Source organism: Crocodylus siamensis, chromosome 1, assembly GCF_052110815.1.
Source record: "Crocodylus siamensis isolate JL-2025a chromosome 1, ASM5211081v1, whole genome shotgun sequence".
Classification (NCBI taxonomy): domain Eukaryota; kingdom Metazoa; phylum Chordata; order Crocodylia; family Crocodylidae; genus Crocodylus; species Crocodylus siamensis.
Window position 1 is genome coordinate 195453780 of NC_143395.1, and position 27297 is coordinate 195481076.

General features: G+C 46.8%; 2 protein-coding genes and 1 long non-coding RNA gene across 3 annotated transcripts; 1 reads left to right on the forward strand and 2 right to left on the reverse strand.

The window, feature by feature from the left end:
- Positions 1–237: 237 nt before the first annotated feature.
- LOC149873838 (uncharacterized) lies at positions 238–8169 on the reverse strand. The gene is made up of 3 exons (XR_016442989.1): positions 7226–8169; positions 6996–7140; positions 238–6334 (listed from the first exon to the last, which is right to left on the reverse strand). It is a non-coding gene; the product is annotated as an uncharacterized LOC149873838 (long non-coding RNA).
- A 47-nt stretch (positions 8170–8216) lies between these two features.
- THBD (thrombomodulin) lies at positions 8217–11791 on the forward strand. The gene has a single exon (XM_090051887.1). It carries the CDS (start codon positions 8266–8268, stop codon positions 9892–9894), a length of 1629 nt encoding a protein of 542 aa, XP_089908013.1. The 5' UTR covers positions 8217–8265; the 3' UTR covers positions 9895–11791.
- A 304-nt stretch (positions 11792–12095) lies between these two features.
- On the reverse strand, positions 12096–21764 carry SSTR4 (somatostatin receptor 4). The gene is made up of 2 exons (XM_090051901.1): positions 19921–21764; positions 12096–12741 (listed from the first exon to the last, which is right to left on the reverse strand). The coding sequence occupies exon 1, from the start codon at positions 21355–21357 to the stop codon at positions 20131–20133; it is 1227 nt and encodes a 408-aa protein (XP_089908027.1). The 5' UTR covers positions 21358–21764; the 3' UTR covers positions 12096–12741; positions 19921–20130.
- Positions 21765–27297: the final 5533 nt, after the last annotated feature.

Consider the following 27297-nt stretch of genomic DNA (forward strand, 5'->3'; position numbering starts at 1 on the left):
AAAGAACTATGCTGCCTTATGTGCTGCAATATAGTTGCATGGGGCATGGGGCAATCTAAAAAAATGGCCTTTTTGGAGCCGCCCCCAAAGCCAGCTCATCAGCAATTCCACCTGATGGCTGTGTTTGCCATCCCAGGAGATGATCTGTACATACATCCAGCACAGCACAGCACAGCACAGCATGCCAGCCAACAGCTTGTGCAATCCTCTCTGACTAATTTCAAGGCTGAGTCAGGACACAGTTTATTTCTTTATTTTTGAGTAACCAGGAGATAACATGCAAAGGACAGAAGAAACCATCATAATCCACTTCTCGGCATGCCCCATCTTACGTCAGCACCCTACAGTTGCTTTACTTTACAGTGAACTGGAGAAATACAAGAGGTCTGTGATGCTCATCCATCATGATTAATATCACATCCTTCCAGCCAAAGGAAGCATTTTCTAAATTCCTAAGTGCCACGGAAAATTTCAGTGAATTCCCAAGGAAACTTCTAATCTTCTTGCCTCTTTTTGAAAGAGTCCAGCATTTTCCCTGGAGCCTCATTCTCATTTTGCATTAAGGAGGCCAACATTGGCGTATGCCTGTCGCTTAGTGACATGGTTAATACAGCGATGAAATCAAGATTGGCTATGTGCCTCCAGCCCAGAAAAAAACAGAACAGCTTCCCTGTGAGAAACTGAAAGCATGTGTTTTCTCCGTGGTCAACCAGCAGAATAAAGTTGCTTCTTTATTGTAACATATTCAGGGTCACTGGCTTCCTTTGAACTGCAGCTTCCCTAAAATTCCCAATCCAGTGCCACCTACTGGCAGAGTCTGTAATTACAATGTGTCATTTGCGGGACCCTAAGCACTTCAGCACTTCAGTGTCTTCTGTGAGCACAGTGTGTGTTTGATGGATTCCAGCTAGCTTGAAATGCTCAGGTAATGCTAGCTACCACAGAAGGACAGAACTGAGCCTGGGCTGCCAAATCTACCTGAGGAGTTGGGTAAGTGCAGAGGTGGTGAGCTGCAGTTTTAGCTATGCCTTAAGTGTAGATATACTTGGTATCAGCACAAAGTCATCCTCTTCTTCAATACAATAAGTCTTCAAAAACATCATGCAAGTCCAGCAAGAAACTTGCCAACAATAGCTACAAAATATGCTACAATCCTGCTCTGAAACCCAGCACCAAGAGAATCTAAAGTCAAATCCCCACTGGCTCTAAAGCTGCTAGAATTTCAGTCCTGGCTTCTGCAATGGGGGAGTGGGAGGGACCACTGAAGGGCAGCCTTAGGAAGAAGGGCATGTTCTGCAAGCTAGCACACCTGAGAGTCCATGCCAGCTTCTCACTATTGTCTCTATTTTCTCAAAAATGCAGGATATTGGGACTGAAGACCCTCCCTGTTCACAAGAATGGAGCAGAGGGGCATAGCAGGAGATGGCAGGGGAACCTTCAGGTTAATATAGGATCTGTCAGACTGCAACCCACTACCACCAATGAACCCTGATTTTTGGGATTGATTTTGGGGGACCTTAAGCTCAGCATTGCAAAGCCTCATGTTTAAGCCTCTCTGCCTTGTGAAATTCACAACTCCAGGTTTCCTACTTAGAAAGCTCACAGATTGGAGGCAAGAAGGTCTTAGTTTTTTGCCCACGTTAGACTAGTGCAGACTATGTAGGGTGTGGGGGAAGTGATTGCCTTTCCCAGTGGTGTGGCGTGAGGTCCTTTTCCTAACTTCTGGGCATCTGTGAACCAACTACTTCCCTACCACTGCAGGGGCAGGACATTGACAGTGTTCTCTTCTTCCCCCTGCTTTTATCTGTGGTACATTAGATAGCACCCCTGGTATTTCAGGTATTGTTCCTTGTAATTGTTTCTGAGGGTTTGAAATGGCTATTTTGGGGATGCCTTGGGTCAGTGTTTGCCTGGAAACACAGGGCACTAAACTCAGTGGTGAGGAGGCCCTTTCCACTTCTGTGTTCCTAAAATGTTCAGAGACAGGCACCTACAAAGGGAAGTCACAGTCATTTACAGGCTGAACAGGGAACCATCTGATTAGCTCATACCAAGGAAATGGGGGTGACTTAAACCAGGCACATTGGAAAATGTTGGGCCCCTACGTCCAGGCAAGAAAAGTAAAACAATGGAACAGGTCACCCGGAGAGGCTGTGGAAGCTCCATTCTTGGAGGTTTTTAAGGCCCAGCTAGACAAAGCTTTGGCTGGGATGATCTAGTTGGGGCTGGTCCTGCTTTGAGCAGAGGGTTGGACTAGAGGACCTCCTGAGGGCCCTTCCAATCCTCACTTTCTATAATTCTTAGAGACAATCCTATCTCTTTGCCTGGCACTGACGCTCATGAGGCCTCCCCTGAGAATGTTCATCTGAAAGGGAGAAGGAAGAAGACTCTCACTCCTTTTGAAATCCGAGAGACAAGGGACTAAGCACTTCCCTGGCATGTGGCAAAACTGGGTTTACATCCTTATTTTACCTGACTGATTTTGAAGCCCAGTCCCACACACCTGAGGCAACCATCTCCTCTTCCTCTTGGTGGTGCTTTATGTGAGGCAAGGAGCATCCAGCAGACCCAGGCCCTATTGATGCAAAGGTAGAGAAGTGCCCCAGTTGTTCCACAGGTGTGGAGGCATCAGGTCTCTGGATGGCCAGAGCATAGCTGATGGAAATGTAGCCTCCCAAGAGGACTTTACTGGGGAACTGGCCAAGAAGACTTAGGAGCCTCCAGTGTTATGCAGAGGTTTTATAGATCTAAATTTGGGGCTTGGAAAGAGGCAAAAACCCCCCTTGTGAATTCTGTCTGGTGAAACTCCCACCGAAACAATGAGCCGCTGAACAAAGTGACAGCAAATTCATTCATGACTCCTGGGATGGCCAGCTAATGCCTCCAAGCTGGACCTGTACTTACCCTCCCTTTTTATGAATCACTATGAGCATCATTGGCTATCTAGAGCAGTATTTTCAGAAGAGTTGATAACATTCTGAAGCCAGTAAAGGACCTGGACAGCAGGAAGTTTTGTTTTGGACAGATTGAGTCCTTAGCCTGAAGAGGCTGTGGATGGGAGGAAGAGGGAAAGTTACCTCATCACAAGAGGTATTTGTGGGGTTGGGTGGGATGGGGGCAAGGTTTGAGCTGCATGTTGGGTGAAGGGGCTTTCTGAGCACAGGTAAATTGGGGGAGCTCAAGGGCATTCAAGGCAGATGCACTGAACAAGAGTGGTGAGGGCCAAGAGGGAGAAATGGGGTGACGTGTTGGAAGAGGGTATGAGGATGGGGGATGTGGAGTGTATGAATGAGGGTGGGGAAGGGGTAGGCCACACAGGCACAAGTGGATAAGACCTTGACTGGATGGAGAGTGAGAAACAAGCCAGATCTGTGAACAGACCTAGAAGGAATCCCAAGTTTTCTCCCACCTCACTCCCCCTTCCCCCCTATAACAAAGAATCAGGAGCTTTCTCCAACCCCACCCTACTTTGGAAAGTGCTCCTGTTTATCTCTATGAAGAAGGGGAAGACCAGGCCCCCTTTCCTTTCTACCTCCGCATCAACAGCCCTCCTCCTCCTTCACCTAGAGCCGCCTCCACAGTGCCCTGCCAGTGGCCCAGCTCCTCAATTTGAAAATCATGTCACCTACTGGATTGGAGGCTGGGGAGTCAATAGGAAAAGAAGGGGGGAGAAGTGGGGTGCAGAAAAGATTCATAGTCCCTCACTGGCTAGAGCTGCACAAAACAGCGCTCTGAGGAATGTGTGAGGGAATTTCCACTCATCCATTCAGTAAAATCAATTTTACCCAGGAAGCAACAAGGGGAGATATATGTTCCCCTCCCAGAGGAATTCCTGGCTTACAGAAGAGAGTATTTCAGTAGCAGGGGTCATCTTGACCAAGCACAGGGCTAAGGGTAACCCACATGCCTGGGGTTTATGCCAAGTTCTGCCACAGACTTGCTAAATGACCTTTGGTGAGTCACTTCACTTCTCTACGCTCCGCTCACCCTGTCTAAACCAGTGGGGAGAGCGGGAATGGCTTTGTAAACCCTTTGAGATCTAGAAGTGTGAGGCCCCACAGTTTCAGTGTTGTCACTGTGATGCTACTGCCTGCAGTGCTGGCCAGTTTATCAAGTATGGGAAAAACCAAGACCATTGGGAAGATGTACCCTGTGCATTACAGCAGAAACTGAGCTTGCTGTGGGCCTACAGTGTGCATGCAAGATGCTGACCTGACAGTCTTTTTCATACTGTTTAGCCTCTTATAATTTATATATAGCACAGTGACAATGAAGACAAGCTCCACAAAAGTATTTAGGCCCCTTACCTCCTACACTGATTGAATGGGTGTTAGGCGCCCAAATAGGAGTTAGACATCTAAATACGTTTGTTTGCCCCCTACCTTTTATGCAGTGGTTTTCATCCAGGCATCTTAAATCTCTTCAAAAGGAGGGCACTATAATCATCCCTCTTTTACACATAGGGCGCTGACAGAACTGACATTTGTCACGATTTACCCCTTGAAAGCACTCTGCAGTCAGGCCCCGACAGAAGTGCATGGCTGTGGTGTGCTTTAGAAGTACCCGACTGCATGATAAATTAATCCTCATGTAATGAAGAGTGCATTCATTAACTTCTGTCTGATTGGGGCTAGGTTGCCCAGTGCTGTCTGCAGGATGGGAGGGGAGAGAAGGGAAGAGAGGGAGTTCTGGGCTGGGGTTTACTGAGCCTGCACTGGAGGGTTGGGATGGGTGGATTGGAGCCTCCCCACCCCAAGGAAAAGGATTCCAGTCCACGCACCCTCCTCCAGCACAGGCTGGGCAAAACAGTAACTACAACGATTAACAGGAGCAGATGTGCCATAATAGACAGAAGGCATGGTAAGTATGCACCTGTATACCTCCATATACCTTCAGACTGACATTTAACACTGAAAAATGCAAGCTTCTCCACCTGGGAAAGAAAAACCTCAGCAGCAGCATCATTTATAGGCTCGGCAGTACTATGTTGGCCTATGGAAGAAAGAGACTTGGGGGTCATCATTGACCACAAGATGAACATGAGCCTTCAGTGCGATGCTGCGGCTCATAAAGAGACCAAAATGCTGGCTTGCATCCATAGATGCTTCTCAAGCAAATCCCGGGACATCATTCTCCCCTTGTACTCGGCCTTGGTGAGGCCACAGCTGGAGTACTGCATCCAGTTTTGGGCTTCACAATTCAAAAAGGATGTGGAGAAACTGGGGAGAGTGCAGAGAAGAGCCACGCGCATGATCAGAGGTCAGGAAAACAGACCTTACGATGACAGGCTGAGAGCCATGGGGCTCCTTAGCCTGGAAAAGCACAGGCTCAGGGGTGATCTGGTGGCTACCTATACGCTTATCAGGGGTGATCACCAGGATCTGAGGGAACGTTTGTTGACCAGAGTGCCCCAAGGGATGACGAGGTCGAATGGTCATAAAGTACTGCGAGACAGTTTCAGGCTGGACATAAGGAAGAATTTCTTTACTGTCCGAGCCCCCAAGGTCTAGAACAGCCTGCCATCGGAGGTGGTTCAAGCACCTACATTGAACACCTTCAAGAGTAAATTGGATGCTTATCTTGCTGGGATCCTATGACCCCAGCTGACTTTCTGCCCTTTGGGCGGGGGGCTGGACTCGATGATCTTCCGAGGTCCCTTCCAGCCCTAATGTCTATGAAATCTATTAAATCAATGTTTACAATACACAGAAAGGCAGAACCATACTTCAGTAGGAACAGGGAGCTCTAGTGCTTTGGAGTCCTGCGATAGAAGCAGCAATGGCAACACACTGAATTATTTAAGATTAATTCCTGTTTTGCTGTAATTTGGCCATAGGGTCTGGTCCCTTTTCAAGCAGCCTCCATTGTCACATTCAAAGGGAAGTTTTGCTTAAAATGCCTTTGGATGTCCCAGCCCATAGTTTGTAATGGAGCTTCTTGTAGCTTATTCCCAGGAAGCTTACTGGCCTGGCATGTTTCCAGCTCCCTTGTGACTTTGTGGCTTGAAAAGCAAGTTTAACAGTTCAGTGTTCAGCCTCTCACCTCTCACCCTTTCCCGACTCCACTGTGACTCACTGTGGACAACCTGGCCCACAAGGAGGGGTGCTTCTGATCTTCCAGATGCAGCTGCCAGGCTGAGATGCCCCCGTCCCCGGAACACCACCCTCTGCAGAACTGACGCATGCAGCTCCAGCCAGGCAGTTAGGATGTGACCTTTTCCTCTTGACAGGGACAGGGCGTTGTGGAGTCCCAGTGCTTAATCAGAGCTCCCAAAGCAGCATCTTATTTCATCCCGTAGAAAGCGCAGAGGTCCCCTGGAAGCCCAGACCCTGGCCTGGAACAGGAAAAGCAGGGAGGGGGGAGGGATGTGAAACAAAACCCCAGCCCGTCTGCCTGTGCAGGCACTCAGATCCACAGCTTATCTGCCTCCTCCAAGTGTTTGGCCTTGTAGCTTAACATCAGGGTAAGAATTCAGAAGAGCATGGCAGGGAGCTCTGAGGGAAGTTTATGCAGAGGCTTTGTGCCTGTGGGAAATCTTACTGGAAATTTCCAAGAGGAAGAAATGTCTAGATCTGAGGGGGGCTTGGGTGATGATAATAATAATGAATGTTTGGAGATCAGTTTAGCTTATAAGGTGTGCCTCTACCTTGCCTTCTGCCTGGTTTCAGGCTAACTTGGATAACTACACAGAAGCAACACAGAAGTAAGTGTCAAATCAAAGGCTAAGTATCTCATGTTCAGCATCCCAGCGACACTTGCTGGTGTTGATCATGATCAATCAGCATTGAGTTTGCGGGGTGGGGGAAGCCAGTTTGGCTTGTTTCTTTGCTGGCTGGCTTTTCCAGGGATAGGCTGGGAAGAGAGCAGGCAAGCAGGGAGAGTCACGGTGGACTGGGGAAAACCCTTTTAATTCATGAACAGGTTGTTTCTATCCCAGTTCCCTTGACTCAGTTTTTTTTCCTGACTGCAAGTTTTGACAAGACCAGTCTACTTACAGGCTGATGTGGAACAGACTCACACAGTCCCGCTTGCTGTCGGTGGCGGCAAGGAGAAGGGGTCACTGTATGATTCCTCCCTGTACTTGTGGGTCTTCTTCCAGCCAAATCAGCCTCTGGCTCTGCAGCAGCTCAGCGCCCCCGTCTGGAAAAAGCACAGGGGCACAAGTGATATTTGCAGAGCCTACCGGGCTCATCCCCATTTTCCCCTATTCATTTGCTTTGCTTACCTTTGCTTACCAGACTGGGGGCAGAGGTTCTCCCATCATCTAAACAAACCTTGCCAAGTTATTTCACAGCCAATACACAACACCTGCTGTGCAGAGCTGGCAAGAGTGCTCGTGGGCCTGCTTTGGCCCCAGGGGGAAAATGACTGTAACTCCTTAGAAACCGTTTGGTGGTTTCCCTTTGCTATGCTCTGCCTATGAATAGCATGGGGAGGGGGGCATGGGGACAGGGAGGCATAACACAAACATTTCTGGACAGTTCCCTTTTGCAAAGGGCAGTTTCTAAATATACACCCACTGAATGTGAGGAGTCCCACGGGAACACTGTGCAGGGTGGGGGGAGAAAAAATTCGTAATGTGCCCAGCTGAGACCCACAGAAGGTGGGGGGGGCAGACGGGCTTCTCAAATGGGGTGCCCTCAAGCCAGCTGCCCCCTTGCTCACCTCTGGCCTGTTGGGAGTACAGCTCCCCCCCTGCAGAACAGCTCTGAGCCCTGCCACTGCTTCTGAGGGGGCTCCAGGGCTTCCAGTGGGGCCAGGGGATTTTCAGTAGGGCTTGAGGGCTTCCAGTGGGGCTCCAGGATTTTCCTGAGGGGGTGAGGGCTTCCAGTGGGGCTCGGAGATGTTCAACGGGGCTCGGAGGCTTCCAGTGAGGCTGGGGGATTTTCACTAGGCTGTGGGGGCTCCCAGTGGGGATTTTCTACGGGGCTCGAGGGCTTCCAGTGGGCTCGGAGGCTCGCACTGCGGCTCGGGGATTGCCAGTGGGGCGTGGGGGGGAGGGTGTGACAGCCCTGGGGACTCTCGGGCGTGTCCCGCGGAGTCAGCGCCGGCGGCCCCTTCCCCTCGCGCATCTCCCTTTCCTCTGCGGCCCCCGCCCGCCTTTCCTCCTCCCCGCCCGGGGGGAGCCAGGCCCGGGGGGTGTGTGGCTGCGAGGGCGGGCAGCCGCGGCCCTTCCTTCCGCCCTCCCTCCCTCTCCGGGAGCCCTTATAAAGGCTGGGGCGCGGGGCGCGGGGCGCGGTTGCCCGCGGCCGGCCGGCGGGCAGGATGCTGGCGGTGCTGGTGGTGCTGGGCGCGGCGCTGGCGCTGGCGCGGGGGCTCGGGGCGCCGGTCGCGGGGGCGCAGTGCGTGGAGCACGACTGCTTCAGCCTGCACTGGGCGCGGGGCGGCTTCGCGAGCGCCCGCCGGGGCTGCGAGGAGCGGGGCGGGCACCTCATGACGGTGCGCTCCACCGTGGCCGCCGACGTGCTGGAGCTGCTGCTGCAGAACAGCAGTGCCGCCGCCAGGCTCTGGCTCGGCCTGCACCTGCCCCGGGACTGCACCGAGCCTGGCCCGCGGCTGCGCGGCTTCCGCTGGGTCACGGGCGACGCCGACACCGACTACGTCAACTGGCGGCGGAACGGCTCCGTGTGCGGCCGGGCGTGCGCCGCGGTGTCCCGGGACCTGCTCTGGGAGGAGCGGCGCTGCCACGACTCCCTGGACGGCTTCTTGTGCGAGTACAACTACCTCGGCACGTGCCGGGGGCTGTCCGGCGGGGACGTGACCTACCGCACTCCCTTCGGGGCGCGGGACAGCGACCTGGTGGCCCTGCCGCCGGACACCGAGGCTTGGCTCCCGGCGCTCAACTTGCAGCTGGTGTGCAAGGAGGACGGCGGGCTTTTCAGGTGGAGTGCCCACCTGCCCGGGGCCTGGGCCTGCCAGGTGGAGAACGGGGGGTGCAAGGGCACGTGCCAGGAGAAGGACGGGCATCCCTCCTGCACCTGCCCCGAGGGGAGGAAGCTGGAGGCGGACGCCCGCAGCTGCTCGGCCCCCTGCGCCAGTGCCCCTTGCGAGCAGCTCTGCGTCCCCCACGGCACCGACCTCATCTGCATGTGCCATGAGGGCTACGAGCTGACCGAGGATGGCATCCACTGCAAAGACATCGACGACTGTCAAGTGAACCCGCAGGTCTGCGACCAGATATGCATCAACACCGAAGGGGGCTTCCAGTGCCAGTGCCATGAGGGCTATGAGCTGGTGGAGGGGAAATGCAAGGATGTGTTAGAGTGCTACGAAGTCTCGTGCCAGCACCACTGTGAGGACGTCCCTGGGGGTTACAGATGCGTCTGCTTTGAAGGCTATGCCCCTGACCCCAAGAACCCTTTAAAATGCGTCTCGTTTTGCAACCAGAGTCAATGCCCTGCCGAATGCGACCCCCATGTCCAGAGTAATTGCATGTGCCCTGACGGGTTCATCTTGGATGAATCTGAAACAGGTCCCAAAATGTGTATAGACATCAATGAGTGTGAAATGCAGCATTGTGATGGGATCTGCACGAATACACTAGGAAGCTTCAGGTGCGATTGCCCTGAGGGGCAGGTCCTCACTGACCCATACACATGTGTAAATACGAGTGATTTCGAAACAGAGATTTCAGGGAGCGGTGAAATTTACCCGCAAACACCAGTCCCTACCCAGCTCCCACCAGCTAAGAGCCTTCACCCTGGGGCTCTGGTTGGCATCATCGTGGGCACTCTGTCCATGATCATCATCCTGATAGCCCTCGTCTACCACCTAATGAAGAAGAATTTCATTGCCCAAAGAGCCATGGACTATAAATGTAGCAGCAGTATAGAAAAGGAAGTGGGACTCTATCACGTTACCCCAGGATGTTCCTCTGCTGGCCAGAAATTGTAGAGATTCAGACTGAAATGAAAGGAAGAAATAGAGAACAGGCTGAGAGTTTTTTCATAATTCCAATGGAAAACAGAATTCAGGAAAAGTTATGAATGATTTTTCTTGTGGGGAGTGAGGGGGGGAGTGAAAAAAGAGGTTCACCATGTTTTTTGCCAGTTCTAGAAACTATCCCTTGCAAGGCACGGGAGATCTAAATGCCACTGCATTCAGTAGAGAGCCATTGTCTCTGCCCTCTGTAAGGAAATTGGCAGACAGATGCCTTTTGGTTTCCCACCGTTCATGACATGGTGACTTCAATGGAATTGAAAGAAAGAACTTTATTTCTGAGAAGAGTGTCCTGGTTTGGAACTGACTATTTTAATCTATCTTGACTGTAAGGCAAGCGAGTATATGCAACTCTGATCTAAGAGTAATAGACCTTGGGACAGCTCAGCCCAAGTGGCTCTTATCCAAAGGCAGTATTAGGAGTTCTTTTCTGCATCAGCCAAGAAGAAGAGCTGGAATGCTGCTGCATTTATTTAGGTTGGTTTTTTGTTTTGTGTGGTTTTTTAAAACTGAGAATTACTAAAGAACTAGCAAAGTTCTTTTGGTCAGTGCTTCTCCTAGTTTCATCTCCCTGTCTTTATAGTCTGTAGGAAACTAACTCTCATCTCTGTCTGTCTGTATGTAGCCACCTACCTGTTCATCCACTTTTCTTCCTTTTGGGTGTTATAGTGTTACCCCTCATTATCATATCTGAGCACCTTCTGCAGAAAGTTAAGAGCAGTAGTGAAATCCCTGGTGAATGTTTGTCACTTTTTCCTCTTTGGGGAAAAAAATGATTTTATTGCTGTTTGTTTGTGACGGAGTTTTGTTGTGGGGGTGTTGGTGTGAATGGTATGTATGTCACTCTAATTCCAAGAGAAAAGCCTTTTCGTTTTTATGTTGTGCCTTCTGTTCAGTACCACAGTTTCTCCAGTGATTTTGTTACCCTCCTCCCCCTGTCAGATTAAATCTTCATTAACAAACCCTTTTAGCAGCCTCCCTGTTGACAACAGTACATTTTTGCTTTGCTCTACTAAATCCCTTAGTTCTGGTCAGGTCACCTCTGTGGACCTGGTTTAATTCACATTTAGGTCAGTGACAAAACTTCCATTGACTTTAAAGGGAGGAAGATCAAGCCCTGCATCTTTGCATTCTAACATTATACTGGGGGAAACCTGGAAAATTTGTTTCACATTTGCCTAATCAGACAGTGGATTAGGAGACTATAATCTAGCAAAAGGCCTGAATACAAAGGAGACTGTAGTGTGATTCAGTTCCATCACATTATATGGGAGAAAAAAATGTATTCAGACACCACAAGTTCTGCTTACGTTCTGTCAGTGGAGGCTTGCTTGGACTGTTACTTCAACAGGAGCCCAAATGACTGCAAGCAGATACATATATATGCCTGTGAAATATCTGCATATGGCATTTTCTACCCGTACTTTACAATTCTGGGATTGTAAAATCAGACAATCAGATGACTGCTTGCAAATGAATTGACAGAAGCATGCAGGCTACCAGCTGGTTGTAGTTAAAGTTTGCTGTTAAGTCTGTTTTCAAGCCTTCCCTGCTTCTGAGTGGAAATAACATAGGTACATGCAGAGTGAGACTATCACATAGTGTCCTCATTTTTTCCTGATATACCAGAGTAATCAAACTACATATTGATTTTCAATAAAGAGCTAAAAGGAGGGATGTGTTATATAAAATTGAGATTTCTGACTGTAAATGGTTCAATCCACTGTTTTTTTTGTAAACTTGGCACATTTGTAAATATTTATTTATTGGAAATATACCGTATGCAATGCACAATCACTTTGTGATTTTATATGTCATTAAATAAAGCTTTTACAACCTGGTTTATAGAAAATTTGCAGATTAAATGTTCTTTCTTTTCTCCCCATGCAATCTCCCTTGATAATAGAAGATATTGGTCTTTCCTAACAAGAATGATTTCTCTTCTTGTCAGGTTTTCCAAATCCTATTGGATTCAATGGGAGCTGCAGAAAGCCAGCTGAAATGTATTTTTTATAGTTATCCCACAAATGCGATTATACAGAACAATGGGTTAATAACAGAGAACAAGATTAACATCAAGATATCAACATTAAGACATGAGAAATAAAATAATAGCTAAAAAGGACCAATTTGTCTTTTTCTGAACTCTGCTGAGATCTGTTTGCCTATACTGTACAAAACTCCTTTGAAGCCAGTGGATCTTTGTTTGTGTGAGACATGAACAGGATTCACCTCCGGGTGTTTTTCCTGTGGTACATATAATTTAGGTCTTGTGCCTTCATCCAAATCCTTCGACTCATTTGGGAGTTTTGTCTGCAGTACTGGGTCTACAGTTTATAACTTAATTCTGTTAAAATTAGTCACAGTGGATGCTCACAGCACCTGCCACAGTTCAGGGGAAACACAGCTTCCTTTATAATCTTCCTTTTCCAGCTGTTCATAAATCTGGCAAATTACTTCCTTGGGATCTAAAATTTTTTGGGCTGGTTCTCAGCCCTAGGGTGAGTTTGTTTATGGAAAGTTTCAGCAAAATGTGCTCAGCTGCTTCTCAACGTGGCTTACAGGAAGAATACAGTCTCCTTCATATGCTTGGATCAGAAATGGTGTGTCCTGAAGAATGAGGCATGGTGCTGAATATGTGGAGACCCTGTTTGTTATCTTGGCTTTCATAGCTACTCCCTGTGTAATCATACAAAACCCCTTTAAACTTCATGCCTCGATTTCCCCATCTTCAAAATGGGGACAATGTTGCTCACCTCCCAGGGAGTTCATGAGGAATAACTAGTTAATATCCACACACAGCTGTGAAAAAAATGAACAACAGTAAGGGTGGAATGAACTTTCCACAAAGTATCCTACCTCAAATGATTTCTACAGAGAAGAGAGCAGGCTAGAGACTTCTGTAGGTGTATATGTCTAGCAGGAATGGAAAGTATCATGGTGCCTTGGAAAAGCTGCTAGAAACATTTTCTTGGGAGAATAGAAAACCAAGGGTGGAAGCTGGGTCCTAACTGACTTCAACAGGAATTTTACCATTTCCAGAAATGTTGATCCAGGAGGAAAGCGTGACAATAACCAATCAAGGGGTATTTATCCATGGCTAGTCAAGAGGCTTTTGCTAGGAGATTTGGTTTTGTAAAACCCCAGTCAAAGTGTGGTTTTCATGCATCACAGATGGCAGGATTCCAGTGACCTCATTCCGAAACAGTCATGAATTGATCAATCTTCAAGTACAGCTGGGTTATAGTGCCAATGTAAATAGTTATCATTCGTTTTCAGAGCTTGCAAACTATGTGCAATTTTTATTGCTTTAATATTCTATCTTTAAAAGATGACAACAACAATATGTACCTCAAGTCTCCAAGAAACAGGAAATTTTAAAAGATAAAAAATATCTTGTCTTGCTGTAATTTAGGGCTGACAGATCAACCCTTCCTTTAGTAGGAATTGTCCTTGTTTCTGATACCTAGTCTTATTGTGTGTATGTGTGTGTTTGTGTTGGGAGATGTTCAAAGTGAAACTGAAGACATTTAATTTAATTTAATGTTGCTTTCCCAGGATGCCAGGTTAAGCCCCTGGTGGCCAGAACCAATTCTTAGGGGTGGTTCTTGGGTAACAGAGAACAGGATTTGATCTCTTGGCTTTTTAGGAGTTGATTACTTCTATTCCCCAGCACTTGAAGAGGCATCAAGGAACTGGTTGGACTGAACCACAAAATGCTTTCCTCTATTTCCCAGGATTAACTGGGAGCTACGAGAAACAGTATAAACTAGAGCAACCTTGAGACTGATGTGACTTCAGCTATAGCTGCTATTCTTGCCTCCCCTCCCAAAATCTGGGTCCAAAGCTAGTACCCTGATTGCTTCCCCTCCCACCTATTTATATTACTGCAGACAGACCCCTGCATAGCCCCAGAATATTCTTGAAATCAACCATCTCCTTTCATCTCTACTTCTAATGCAGGAAAGGAGTAACTGGAAAAGCAGACCCCTTCATTGTAACAACTTCACAATATCTACTTTCGTGGTAATTTTTACTTAAGGAGGATACAAGTTGGTATGTTGCAGATATTTTCCCCCACTGCCACTTAAATCTACTCCTATAAATCGCAGAAAGTTAATTAATTTACTAAAAAAACCACCCAAAAACAAAAATAACCCCAGAAGCTAATGCCCAGGAGAGGATCAAAATATTTTCATTGGATGGTACTATGCCCCAGTTTGTTTCTCACACCAATTGTCTTATTGGGGGACTAGAACCATAGTCTTCTGTGTGAGGAACAGATTTAGCTGGCTATAATATACCTCAGCCTTTTATACACCACACCAACCCCCTGCTGTTATCTTCCAAATATATATTCCAGATTATCAACTTCTCCTCAATGGATGTACTATGTTTCTTAGACTAAAAACCTCTGCCATGCAAATTTTCTCTCTTTCAATTTCAGGAAAAAAATTAAAGATCCAATAAGGACGTGTGCAAGGATACAGCCTTTGTGGTGTATGGGAGAGCTTTTAATTTTTTTTTAAAACTAAATTTGGGATGCAGGCCATTTTTTAGAAGAAAAATGTGGTTTTAAAAAGTAATTTGATATTTAAAGGAATATGGCATGATGGAGTTGACATAGAAATGTGTGACTGGAAAAGCAAAGTTAGGTCAGCTGAGCCATCCTTTGAATGACTCCAAAAACCCCTTGCCTTGTAGGAGTAACTGGATTACTGGATCCCTTCTTTTTCAGAAGCTGCCCCTCTTTTTCCTTCCTTTCCCCCCTGTCTTCCGAGTTTTGTTGTGGCTTTGTTTGTCAGCACACTTGCTTATACACAGAGAATGGATTACATTCCAGGAGAGCTCCTGCATGTTGCTTTACATGTAGAGGAGGGAGTAAAATGCAATTAAAGGCCTGATGCTCTGATAGGCGCATCCTCAGGGTCTGTGTATCCTCCTAAAAGGTCCCATAGATAAGCCTCACACAGTGGAGTTCCTGCCATATTCTTCCTTTCTCCTCCACATACCAGACTGGAATGATATAGCAGCACTATGGAGCCTTGGAAAAAATTTCCATTGGCTGACTTGCCCTGAGTGCTCTCTGGCAAAAGGAGAGAGACCTGATGGGTGATGTTAGACAGCCTCCAGCAGAGGGCTGTGCCTGTACCTGGCCCTATTTAACAAATGAAAAAGCCTCTGTAACTCTCCCTGGCAAGATGCAAAAGGCCATGTGGAAATTGGAAGCATGGGACAGCGAGGACAGGTTAATAGGCACGTTAATATACTTTTCAGAGACTTCAGCACATTCAGCCAGGCACCTAATAAACAGATTGTGGCAATAATCTTCGAAAAGTCAAAAGCAGCCAAAAGCAATTACATGAACACAAAAGATTGCCCCACGCTAAAATTGCCATAATCTAGTATTTGCAATCTAGGTGCCCACTTGGTATAGCCACGCAAAATCATTATCTGCAGAATTGGCACAGTTTTTCTTTGTGCCTGTGAAAATCTCCTCCATACTGCCATCTTGTGGGGACCACATGTGTTGAACAGAAGATACATTAGCAAGGAAGTCTAGGCTGGAGAAACAAGGAGACAGACAACGTTTAAGAGTTTCCTGAATCAGACAGTACATCTGCTTTTACTCACTTTACTGCCAACATAGCTGGTAAATAAAAACCATTTGTGGAGCCTGCTTCCTTGAGCATATGACACGTGTAGCAGAATCCTCTCCCCCCGCCAATTAAAAATCGTAAGTCAAGGGCTGATCTGTTTGAAAAGGATGATTTTTCAAAATAAATCTATGTTATATTCTTTTTATTTGGGCTTTGAACCTGTAAGTTTCACACTTTCCAACTTTCATTCCTTAGGCATGAGAGCTGGAAGCTAACAGACAAATGAAAGTTGAGAGTCTTGTTGTAATCACATGACTCCAAGAGCTGGGGCTTCAAATAAAACACTGACTGCCATAAAACTTAAGATAAAATCATGACAGATAGCAACTATGCACCCACCATGCCTCCTTCTGTATGTGACCAAGATCTGAGCCAGGAAGAGTTTGCAGAGAGAGTTTGGGTTACAGGTCATATGAGCTATGAAACTGTGCCTGACTTGAAGTCACTGACGTCAGTGGCAGTACTCTTACTGACTTCAGTTCAGCAGGTGCAAGATCAAGGCCTTACAGTGTGAACTTGACATGACTTCAGTCGATAGTCCCTGTAGAGAAATCTTGTCATTTTTCTGGCGTTTTTAAGTTCCAGCTGTTTATTTTTCTTTTTAATTCAAAGAATGTGTATGTCAGAGAATTTCTCTCCATAGCGGGTCTCTGCTAGCTGGTGTCAGTGTGTGCATGGATGTGGGTGTAAAAGAGAGAGACGGATAGGCAGAGAGAGGCTCTATGCGTGTGTATATGATAAAGGTTCAGGGAAGTGTTTTCTCTGCCATAGGGGAGAGCTTGTTGCCTGAAGCATGTGTTGTGCATGCATACATGTGCATGTGTATGTGCATATGTGTAAATGGCAAATTAAGAATTTGTGGAGCCTTGGGCCCAAACAGCCCTTCGTCCCAAAGCCCTGACTACTACCTGTGATAGAAAGTTGCTCATATTAAGCACCTCCTGTGAGTTCCCCTGTAGGATGGGTTGCATCCCTTTCCCTATGGCAATGATTCCCAATTAGGGTGCCATGTAGGGTTGCCAACTCTGTTCAAATCTATTCCAAGAGGTTTCATCACATGACATAATGACATGAATGAGTCATTACATCAGGAAAGCAAATGAACGTTGCAATTGCATTTTTAAAACCCATTGGACTATTGTATAAATCAGATTCAAAATTTAATATTTCTTTTAATGAATGCCCTATGATTTATGTCCCAGGTGACTCTCAGCAGGCTCCTGCAGATTTATATCTAATTTCTGGAGACTCCAGGGCAATCCTGGAGGGTTGGCAACCCCAGTGCCATGAGATCTTTTGAAGGGTGCCTTAAGGTGTGAGAAGATAAGCAGGTGTGAGTAGGTAAATGCAGGCTCAAACTCATCTTTGCCTGGCTGCTGCCCCGGCCCCCATTTTCCAGTTGTTCTATAATAAGTGAGTGAATGTTTGAAATGGGGTGCTGTTCAGTTCCCATAAGTTATAGATGGGTGCCACTACTCTATAGAGATGATGGCAAAGGGTCTCCAGCAGCCAATAGCCTTCTCTGACTGTGTGGAGGTAAAAACAGCAGTGGTTGTAGCTTCCAAACCAGTGGGGCCTTCTGTTTCTGGAAGCTCAGAGCCTGAGCCTGTGGGCCTGTTCATTAATCCACCCCTGGTGTGTGTGTGTGTATTTTCTTTTGGGGCTGGGGGGAGAAAGTTGCTTCCACAGGCCTTGGTTGCCCTTTTGCAATAGGCCACACTAAGAAACAGCCGTCCCTGAGTTTTTCTTTAATTACCTGGCTCTGTCCTAAGAACACAGTGCTCTGCACAACTTTCCCCCCAGTCTGCACGTTTGTGTAATAACCAGGGACAATCAAGCCCCTTTAGACTATCTTCTTATTACTTTGGGTCTTCTGCAATCATTTACGTCAGTGCAAAATGTACGCAGTGGAGTTGCTGAGCCATCATGTAATGTAACTGCTCTGTCACCGGTTTGCTCTGATATAAATGACCTGAGCTATTGGAAAACAGGTAAAAACCAAGTAAAAACAGAACAAGGAAACAGGACAGAAAAAAAAAAACAGGAGGCATTTAATACCCAAGGCCATGGTTCTTCATGTCAGTTACAAATGATATAAATAATTAAGCTACAGAAATATAGCTTTACTGAAACCTGGCAAAGTGTGGGAAAATGAACCAGATCTTTACAAAAGGGAAGCTACCAGCCTGGGCCAGATTTTCAAGCAATTTGTTTTGTGAGAGGACACACTTGAAAAATAAGTATATGTATCGCACACACATGAGCACACACACGGAACATGCCCCACCTGTCGTGTGAATCCATATCTTGTGAGTTGGAACTGGTCTACATGGAGATTATTAAGAAACTTAACCTGACTTTATAATGTGGTTTAGTTACACTGCATTAAACTCCTGTGTGGACACACTTATTCAGAAGTAAAGTGGATCTAATTCAACTGAATTTATTTTACATTTTTTACCTTGGTTGGGACAGCAGAGACCTTTGCTCCGCTGATAACAAGGCATGCATTGGCCCAAGCCTGTGTTTAGGGCACTGAAAAGGTTGGCCTACTCCTGAAGTGAGACAAACTTACTTGAGTTAAAATGGATTATGAGTCAGTGTCCACACAAGGGTGTTATGCCAGTTAACTAACCCATTTAACTAACCCACTTTCAAATCATACCTTTTGACAAATTCAGATCCACCTTCCTGAGCGCCCCCGTATAGATAAACTCTGGGTCAACATCCTGAGCAGAAAGGGACAGCCAGAAAACCTTGTTCCAAACAATCACCATAATGTTCTCTTTCCTGTTTCATGCTGATGCAGAGCACTTGGTCCTATGGTGGCATTTTCCAGAGGCATAACCAGGCAGTTTTGCACCTTGGGGTAGCAGAACCTGCTGTTTTGTGCTTTCCCATTCAATTGGTGCCTGAGCTGGTGCCCAAGTTGCCCTCACCCTCTTAGTTATGCTACTGACATTTTCATTGAAATTGGCCTAGCTTGGTTCCCAGTTTAATCAGAAAGAGCTTTACTATTAACTACAGTGGGAGCAGATCTAGGCCCGGTCCACACTGTTTGCATTCTCCCAGTTAGGACTGTAATTTTTTTACCATTAGAACCATCCCAGTACAAATTTGAGTTGTGGATGCATTTATCCTGCTATAAAAGGGCCTTACCCTAGGATAGCTTATTTTTATACTTTTATGGGAACAGCACTACTGGTATAGAGCACCTTTACGTTACACCTGAGTCTACTTTAAGGAATGCAGCCTCAATTTCACTTGAACTATACCAATGTGACCTAAACCAGTGTGGTTTAAGTGACACAGGGCACATCTGCATGAGACATTTACTGCTGAGCTGCCTAATTAGCTCTGCAGTAAACATCTCAGCGTCCATATGTGAGGCTCTACAAGGCCGAAGAAACCTAATAAACTCTGCAGCAGATTAGTACTCACAAATACAAGTACTATCCTGCTGCAAAGTTTTCTTTGTGCACAGCAACAGACATGTAGACACTGTTCTGGCTGACTGGGGCACGAGAGTGCTTCATTGCAGGGCCTCCCAGCTGGCTAGCCCTGCACTAGAGCAACCTCCTGCCCCAGCCAGCCCTTCTGCAGCACACTGAGTTGGGTCAGCACCCCTAGGCTGGCAGGCTGGCCCCCTGGGGCCCCAGGGCTGCTTCAACCCGGCTCAATGTGCTGCGGTTCCATGCACATTCAAATGGTGCATCTGGGAGCAATAAACTGGTGTGATATGTATCAAAGTTTACTGCTGCAAATTAATTGCACATGCAGATGCACCCACAGTGTTGCAGTGTATACCAAGCTCTGAGCACTTTTGAAAATCCCATCTCATAAAGCTGAAATGGCTGAAAAATACTGAAAAGGGCTCCCTCTCAAACTAATAATAGTAAAATCCCTCCAATTTTTTTTCTGTTTTTTTTAAGCAAACTGTTTCCTCTAAACATGTTACTGGCTTTAGAGGGAAAAGTCCTATTCTCAGTGAGATTGCCTGCAAATTCCTGTCAATGTTGTCAGCTATGAGATTTGGACCCATGGCTTACAATTATGCCCAAGTGCCCTGTACTGAACATGGTCATAGGAAGCAGGCTATTCCATATAAGCCAAACGGAGAACTCCTGGATGGAAATGTCATGAATGGGAGTGACGGAAAGAATATGCTGGATTCAGAGTGGTCCCTTACCCCTGAGAGCATGGAGACCTGACTTGGAGTAAGGTGCTACTTGATATGGCAAAGAGGGGCAGACTCTGGCTCTAAAATGTCCAAACATTTGTACAAACCCCATCCCACCTTAACATGAAGGAAAGGTCCTACCTAGAAGCAAGGAGCCCTCACACCGAGGACTTACACAGGTTGAGTCACCCCCTTAGTCTGTGTCTATGGAGCAAGCTGGAGCAGTAGGTGTGGAGAAAGGTGCTCTCAGGTGATGATGTTCACTGGAAGGTGCTGGTCCTGTGGCAGGTGGAGGCACCCTTTCGGAAGGCCAAGATCCTAGGAGGAAGGATGCTGAGGCAGAGGTATCCTTTAGAAGGTAGTGGTCTTTGTAAGAAGGGTGCCTGGCTTGCAGAAGGGCTCAGGGTGCACAGGCTCCTGCTGGCAGGGCAGGGTCGGGCACATGCAGCCCTTGTTTTTCTCATTGCCCCGGGTGTTGGCACAGTAATCCAGTGGCTCCTCCTCCTCCTCCTCTGCCTCATCCAGGTCCACTGGGCAGCAGCAGAAGCTGGCATCAAAGCATCTCCGCAAGACCCCCTGGAAGGAGTGCCTGAAGTTCTCAGAGAGGAAGCCATACAGGATGGGGTTGGCACAGCTATTGGAGTAGCTCAGGATGAGGGATGCGTTGTTGACTGTGGCATCCAGGCGGCCGGGCAGCAACAAGTTCACCAGCTGGACCACATAGAAGGGCATCCAACACACCACAAACATAGCCACAATGATCAGCACCAGCCGGGTCAGCTTCCCTTCCGTGCGCCGCCGCTGCTGCCAGCCCACCCGCTGAGCCACCGCCCGCATCTTGCCCACGATCAGTAGGTAGCACAGTCCCATAGCCAGCACCGGCAGCAGGAAGCCCAGCAAGGTTGTATAGACCACAAAAGCGGCTGACCAAGCTGGACTAGGCCACAGGAGGTTGCAAGCCACCGCATGGCCATCACGTGTGGTGGCTGTACCAGCAAAGATGGGGATGGGTGAAGCCACCAGCAGTGAGAGCAGCCAGACCCCTCCATTGACCATCTTGGCCACCCGCGGCCGGCGGTAGGTGGCTGCCCGTAGTGGATGCACCACGGCGATGTAGCGGTCCAGGCTGAGCACAGTCAGGCAGAAGACACTGGTAAACATGTTGAGACCATCCACGCCCAGCACGGTACGGCACAGGGCCCGACCAAAGGGCCAGTGGTGTAGGGCAGCAGAGGTGGCCACAAAGGGGATACTGAGCATGAAAAGCTCATCAGCAATGGCCAGGTTGAGCAAGTAGATGTTGGTAGCTGTCTTCATCTTGGCATAGCGCAGGATAACAAAGATCACCAGCGAGTTGCCTACCAGCCCCAGCAGACACACCAGGGCATAAATGAACTGGATCACAACCATGCCTGCAATCTCTCCAACATTGCCTCTCCACTCCTCTTCCCTTGGCTGCTCTGCCAAGGAGGCACTGGTATTGGGAGGGACATCTGAAGCCGTCCAGCTGGATGGAGTCCACAGAGCCCCGCTCACTTCCTGGGATCCTGTAGGCAGGTGGTTAGCATCTGTGCTCATGTTGACGGCTTTCCCATAGAGGAATGATAGGTGGTGGGAAGAAGAGAGGCTGTTGGGTGATGGAGGATGTTACTGCATGGGTGATGTGATGGTAACAGGGGTGGAGACAGAGGATGGGGGCATGGATGTCTTTGACTGCCAGGGAATGGAGTCTGCAGAAGGATGGAGGCTGGTGTCAGGAGAGATGGTTTCTGCTGAGGGATGAATGGTTGTTGCTTGTCAAAGAGTGGTTTGCTGCTGAGGGATGAAGAATGCTGCAGGGATTGGAAGATGCTGGCTGCCAGGTACACTTCTCAGCATGCAGATGGTACAAATGCAGACAGAAAGAGAAAGAGAAAGAGAGAGAGAGAGAGAGAAGGAAATGAGAGTTTGCAGCTCACGGAGCAGCAGCAGCTGCAAAATGTGCTCGTCAGTGCTGCTGCCCGAGCAGTCAAATCCCTGTGTCACACTTTCACTAGCTCCAATCATGAGCAGCCCCCCTCACAGGCAAGGGGGTCTTTGATTTGTTTTACATACTGGCGGTATTGCATGAGAAACCAAAGCGGTTGGCATTTCCCAATTCAAACAGCAGGCATACAGCTGGGGGGGCTGTATAGCAATGTCATTTTGCGTGAAATCTCAGCAGTCCGGGTAGCTTGCAATGAAATAGAATAATATCATCATTAATGAGAACGGTGCTTTTTCAGCTCTCGAGGTGCTTTGCAAACCTGAATGATTTAATTACCCCCCTGAGAGGATAGTAAATATAATGAAAAACAGACCTGGGCAGAATTAATCTTCCAGCTCCTTAGGGCCAGATTCTGATAGGTATTACTCTACTCTGCAAACAGCAGCAGTGAGATCAATGGGCTACTGGCAAAGCAAAATCCTACTCAACTTAAGGAAGTGCATGGGGATCTGGCCCTTTAAAAGTAAAAGACAGATCATTCTTCTTTAATTCAGGGTTATTCTGATTAGCTCAAATCATTTCCAACGTGGGAAAACCTGTTTCTATGGAAAGGTACAACTTTCTCGGCGGGCAAAACCCCGTGTTCTGAATTTACAATAAACTATCAAACAACCTTAACCCATCCACCCCACTTCTGATTTAGAGAGTTGATATTCACCTGGACAGCACTCCAGAAATGGCTACAGAAGACAGCATTTTCCCTTTTTAGTACAGACATCCTCAGCCCCTAAGAAGAAGCCTTTTAGATCAAGGGGTTTCATCAGACACAGATCAAACAATCCATTCCCGGTAACTATGCATAATAGCTGCTGGTTTCACTGCAGGGGCTTGCAGCCTGCAATACAGGCATCTTGGCAGAGGAAAAGGGGCTCATGGCATTGTCCCAGATCCAGAGCAATGTTTGCATTTATAGAGCACCTTTCATCCTAAAGGACCCGCACAAATTACATACGTACAGGAATAAAGCAGGTACCTCTGAGAGACGGTCATGCGGGCGACAGCACACAGCACAATGCAAGGTGTCACCACATGGGCTAGGCACCAGAGGAAGGAAGGTTTCCTTGGCAACTGGAGAAGGCCAACTCTGATTGGCCAAAACTCAAGTGCTTTGTTTGAAATCACTTCCCACTGCAGAAAGGAGCAAAGGATGGAGGGTCGTGGGGAGTCCCTCCGCTCTCCCCTAACTCTTTTTTCTGATTATATTTTCCTCTTTTGCCTCTCTCCAGAACTGATGTGAACACACCAGCAGGGCAGAGGGGAAGGAAGAAGTAAAGCCCAATAGACCAAGACAGCTCAGAGCAAAAGGCCATTCTAACTCCTGTTGGGGCAGTACCTTACTTCCCCAGTTTCAGAGAATCCTAGGCTGCAAAGGGACCTGGCAGATTATCTGGTAAAACCCTCTGAACAGATACAGGATACTCTGTTCCTAACCCATCCCAGGCACATGCTATCCAGCCTCTTCCTGAAAACCTCCAGTGAAGGACATTCCACAGCTGCCCTGGGCAAGTACTACTGTCAGCTTGCATTACTCATAGGTGAGGTACTACATAAGTGGGCACATCTACATGTGTGCTTTAATGCCATTAGACTATTGTAATTAAAGCATCACTGCATTAAAGCATCACTGAAAAAACTGTGCTCTTTAGTTAATGCACATTAAGATAAACTAATATGCATTTCCCTAGTACCTCACAATAGAGGGCACCTATGCACGGGTGTGGAGGCTGCTCCAATGCGCTGGAAATACAGTGTTGGAGCAGACTTGATTAATTGGGTCTGCTGGAGCGTGGCAATTGCAGTGCTCCAGCAGCCTCCTGTGTCTTGTGTATCAGCATCCCTTTGCTTAAAAATGGTGGCAGGGTTGCTTGAACTAAAGTTTGTTTGATGGGCTTTAGTTTAAGCACCTATGCCACCATTTTTAAGTGCAAAGACAGTGATACATGAGATGTGGTGGTGCTTTAATTAGACCAGCTCTTGGCGCTGTCCCCCCATCCCCAGAGCATATGTAAAAATGTCAGGAGGTATTAGATTTAAAGTGTATTAACTAAAGCAGGTTAACGAATGTGTAGATGTATCCAGTGTGTGTATGAGTTTCAGAATTTGTACCTAAGATGGCAAAGGAGAGTTCCTCTAAACTCAGGCCCAGCAACAGAAAGGCAGGAAGAGCGAGAGCCAAAGTGTGTTTGATAGCTGGAAGATACCTTTGGAGACTTGGGGCTACATGGATATCTAAAAGGAGGTAGACATCTGGCTTTATGAAAGGAGTCCAGTCAGACAAACTGGACAGTGATTATATCTCAGGAATGTGCAGTCCAACTAATGATCCCAAGCAGCCTCTGAGGAAAATCATGGCTGCTGCATACCAGGTTCAAACCAGGGACTCATATACAGCTGTAACTGAAAATGGCATACGAGGATCTGCCATTGTAGCTTGTGATGCTGAGGCAAAGTGAAGGTGCTGCCATCGACATTGGAATGTCCATTTGTGACGTGAGACAGAATGTTTCTATTCAAAATGGATTTGATTACTGGAGGCACTGGTCTTATCTTCTGCTGTTACTGTTTTATTCTGTCCTGATACGCATATTATTGTTGGCATCTCCTGCTGCTGATCACTTAGGATCCATCTTGTACAAGAGCTGTTTGGATGGAATAGTTTTCTGCACCAAAATGCTGAATCATGCAATTTTTTGTGGCAAATTATTAGATATGATTACATTTTGTCAGGCAAATTTCTCCATTTCCGTGGAAATCTCTGGTCAGAGAAAGAAATGGCCACTAAGAGTATGCAAATGTTCCACTAATTAGGCCAATCCCATTGATAAGGCCAATCTATAGTCTGTCGGACTCAGCAGAGGTGCAGCTGGCTAGTACTGTGTCTTGGATGATGGTGGTGGCTGGTGCAGAAGCAGCAGCTGGAGGTTCACTGATATGCGGGAGGATGGATATGTCACCTCTTTTTTGGGTTTGGCGTGTGTCAAGTATACACTTAAAAACTGATTTTCAATAGCAACAAAGAAGGTGACATCCTTCCCCTCAGAGGTGAACCTCTGGCAGCAGCTCCTGCACCATGTACTGCTACCACCCAGGCCATCATGAGCCAGCACTACTGGTGCTGCTGCAGAGTGCAGTGGAGGAACAAGGGACAGTAGCAAGGTGCCCCCCCTAGCTCCATTCAGGCACATCGAGGACATGTACCTTGTTTACCCACCCACTGTAATTACTGTAATTCAGACCAGGATCTTGAACCTGGATCTCCTATATACCAGATGCATCTTCTTGCTACCAGGATATGAGCTGTTTGGGGGTGAGACTCTATGTTTCTCTGATTTTAAACAGAAATTCAGTAATGCACCTGAGAATCCTACATAGTAAAAGTTTTGTCAAAACTGATAAGAAGACCATTTGGCCTTACTTGGAGCAGGGGTTTAAATCTATGTCTTGCACACCCCAGGTGGCTTCCCAAACCACTGGTATAATGATTTTTCTAGGATGGATTTTGCTCTCTCTTAGTTTTCATGAAAAGTATTGGAAGCTCTCTGTGGGCACATCTACATAAGATGCTGACTGTGCAGTAGCTGAAAAATAATGCACAGTATTATTAGGCTACTGCGCAGTACCACCACTTAAAAGATGTTCTCCAGTTACGCACATTAATTTAATACTTGCTAGTACAGGTTTCCTTTGCTTTATGCGGGTTCTGTATGTGCGAATTCGCTCTTATGCGATGACCCTTTTTATACTAAAAATTCATTATATTCGAGGCAAATTCACTCTTATGCAACTGGTGTAGTGGAAGCCTGCAGTCAGCTGCTCTGTGTGGTGCATTGTGGGAGTGACGCATGCCAAAATATAGTCTCCTGTGTGGATCTGTGCTCCCCACTCATTGTCTATGACATGTTTCTGTAGTTGCTATCCCCATCATAGCTTCTAAGCATCCCACTAGCTAACACTGGAGACCCTTTTCCACCCTTGCTTCACATCAACTAAACAGTTACCACTCGGTGCTTGTGTGTACTGTTTGCTGTTGGTGAGCACGAAAACTGTCTTGTAAAAGTGGTAGAAATGGGTCTGGGGGTCTGTACAGTCGAGGTCTTGGAATGTATCCCTATTTGTTACATAGTAAAGTGGGTGCCCTTTATGGGAATTTGAGTTATGCGCTGTTTTCCAGGAATGCATCTACAGCATAAAGTGAGGGAAGCCTGTACAAGTACTAAATAAATGCACAGTAGCAGCTGTGCAGTAGTGTCTTATATAGAGTCACCCAGTTTTGCTTTAATATGGAACAGAAGCAAATGTCAGACGTGAAGTATTTTTTGATAGGATGGAATTCTTATTTTCTGGTGAGCCCTACTCTGTGACTGGAGAGGGTGCCTATTGGTGTGAGAGGCAGGGCATCGTATACAGATATTCTGATCTTAATGATGGCTTTAAATTTTCAATCCAGGCTGGATGACAGTGGGGAAGGAAGGCCTACTTCTCCAAAGGAAATAGTAAGAGACTTGGCAATTTACATTAGGGAAATAATTGCTCTGGATTTTCTGCCCAAATCTAATTGGCACCATTAGAAACAACTCCCTTATGGAAATACCCTGGCATAGTTTTTTGGCAAGTACACATACATATTTCCTGAAAGGTATCTGAGAAGACACACGTCTTCCAAAATAGGTGGTCAGAGATTAGATCTACCTACCTACCTGCCTTTTTACTTACCTTTCTCTACTTGTTACTTTTTTTTTAACCCTGTAATATATGATCCTCTTGTTCTTACTTAACTTTTTCTCCTGCTTTTTCCTCTAAGTTCTTCTTCTCTAACTTTATTTTGCTTAGGATCTTTGTGAGATGCTCAATGCATTTGTGCCTCTGCTACGGTTACCCTTAAACTTTCCAAACTTGGGCAAGTTATTTATTTAACAGAGCTACCTCTTCCTGACTATTTGTCAGGCAAAGGAAAAGATTTTTAGAAGCGTCCTATAATAGCCAAATCACTGCATCTTCTTTTCTCATGGAATATGGAGAATATCATACAATTCAACATATTTTCTAAATTTTTCTTTCAAATCAGTAATAGTGCAGGCATCTGCTACTGCCTGTTTGGTTCAAGGGCTATGCCCACGTTTTGCAGAGTTCTTAGGGTAAGGTTCCCAGGCTCACAGTATGACCCTCCTGTACTATCTTTTTCTTAAACATGTTTTCTGCTACCTAGTGTTTAATCTCAGTTACCAATACCAACAGCCACAAAATCAAAACCATGAATCATTAATAATCCTTATGTCAAAAACAGTCTAACCCGTAACCACAGTACAATTCAAAACTACAAAACCCTGCACACAGGCCAAGGGAAATACAAACCTACAAAACATTTTGTGGGGTTGGTCTAACCCAGAACCACAGTACCTGGCACTTCTACCACCGGGCAGTGTGCACACCTTTAAACAGACAAACAAATCAATAAGTGTAGCATTAAACCACATACACCCCACTTCGCATTC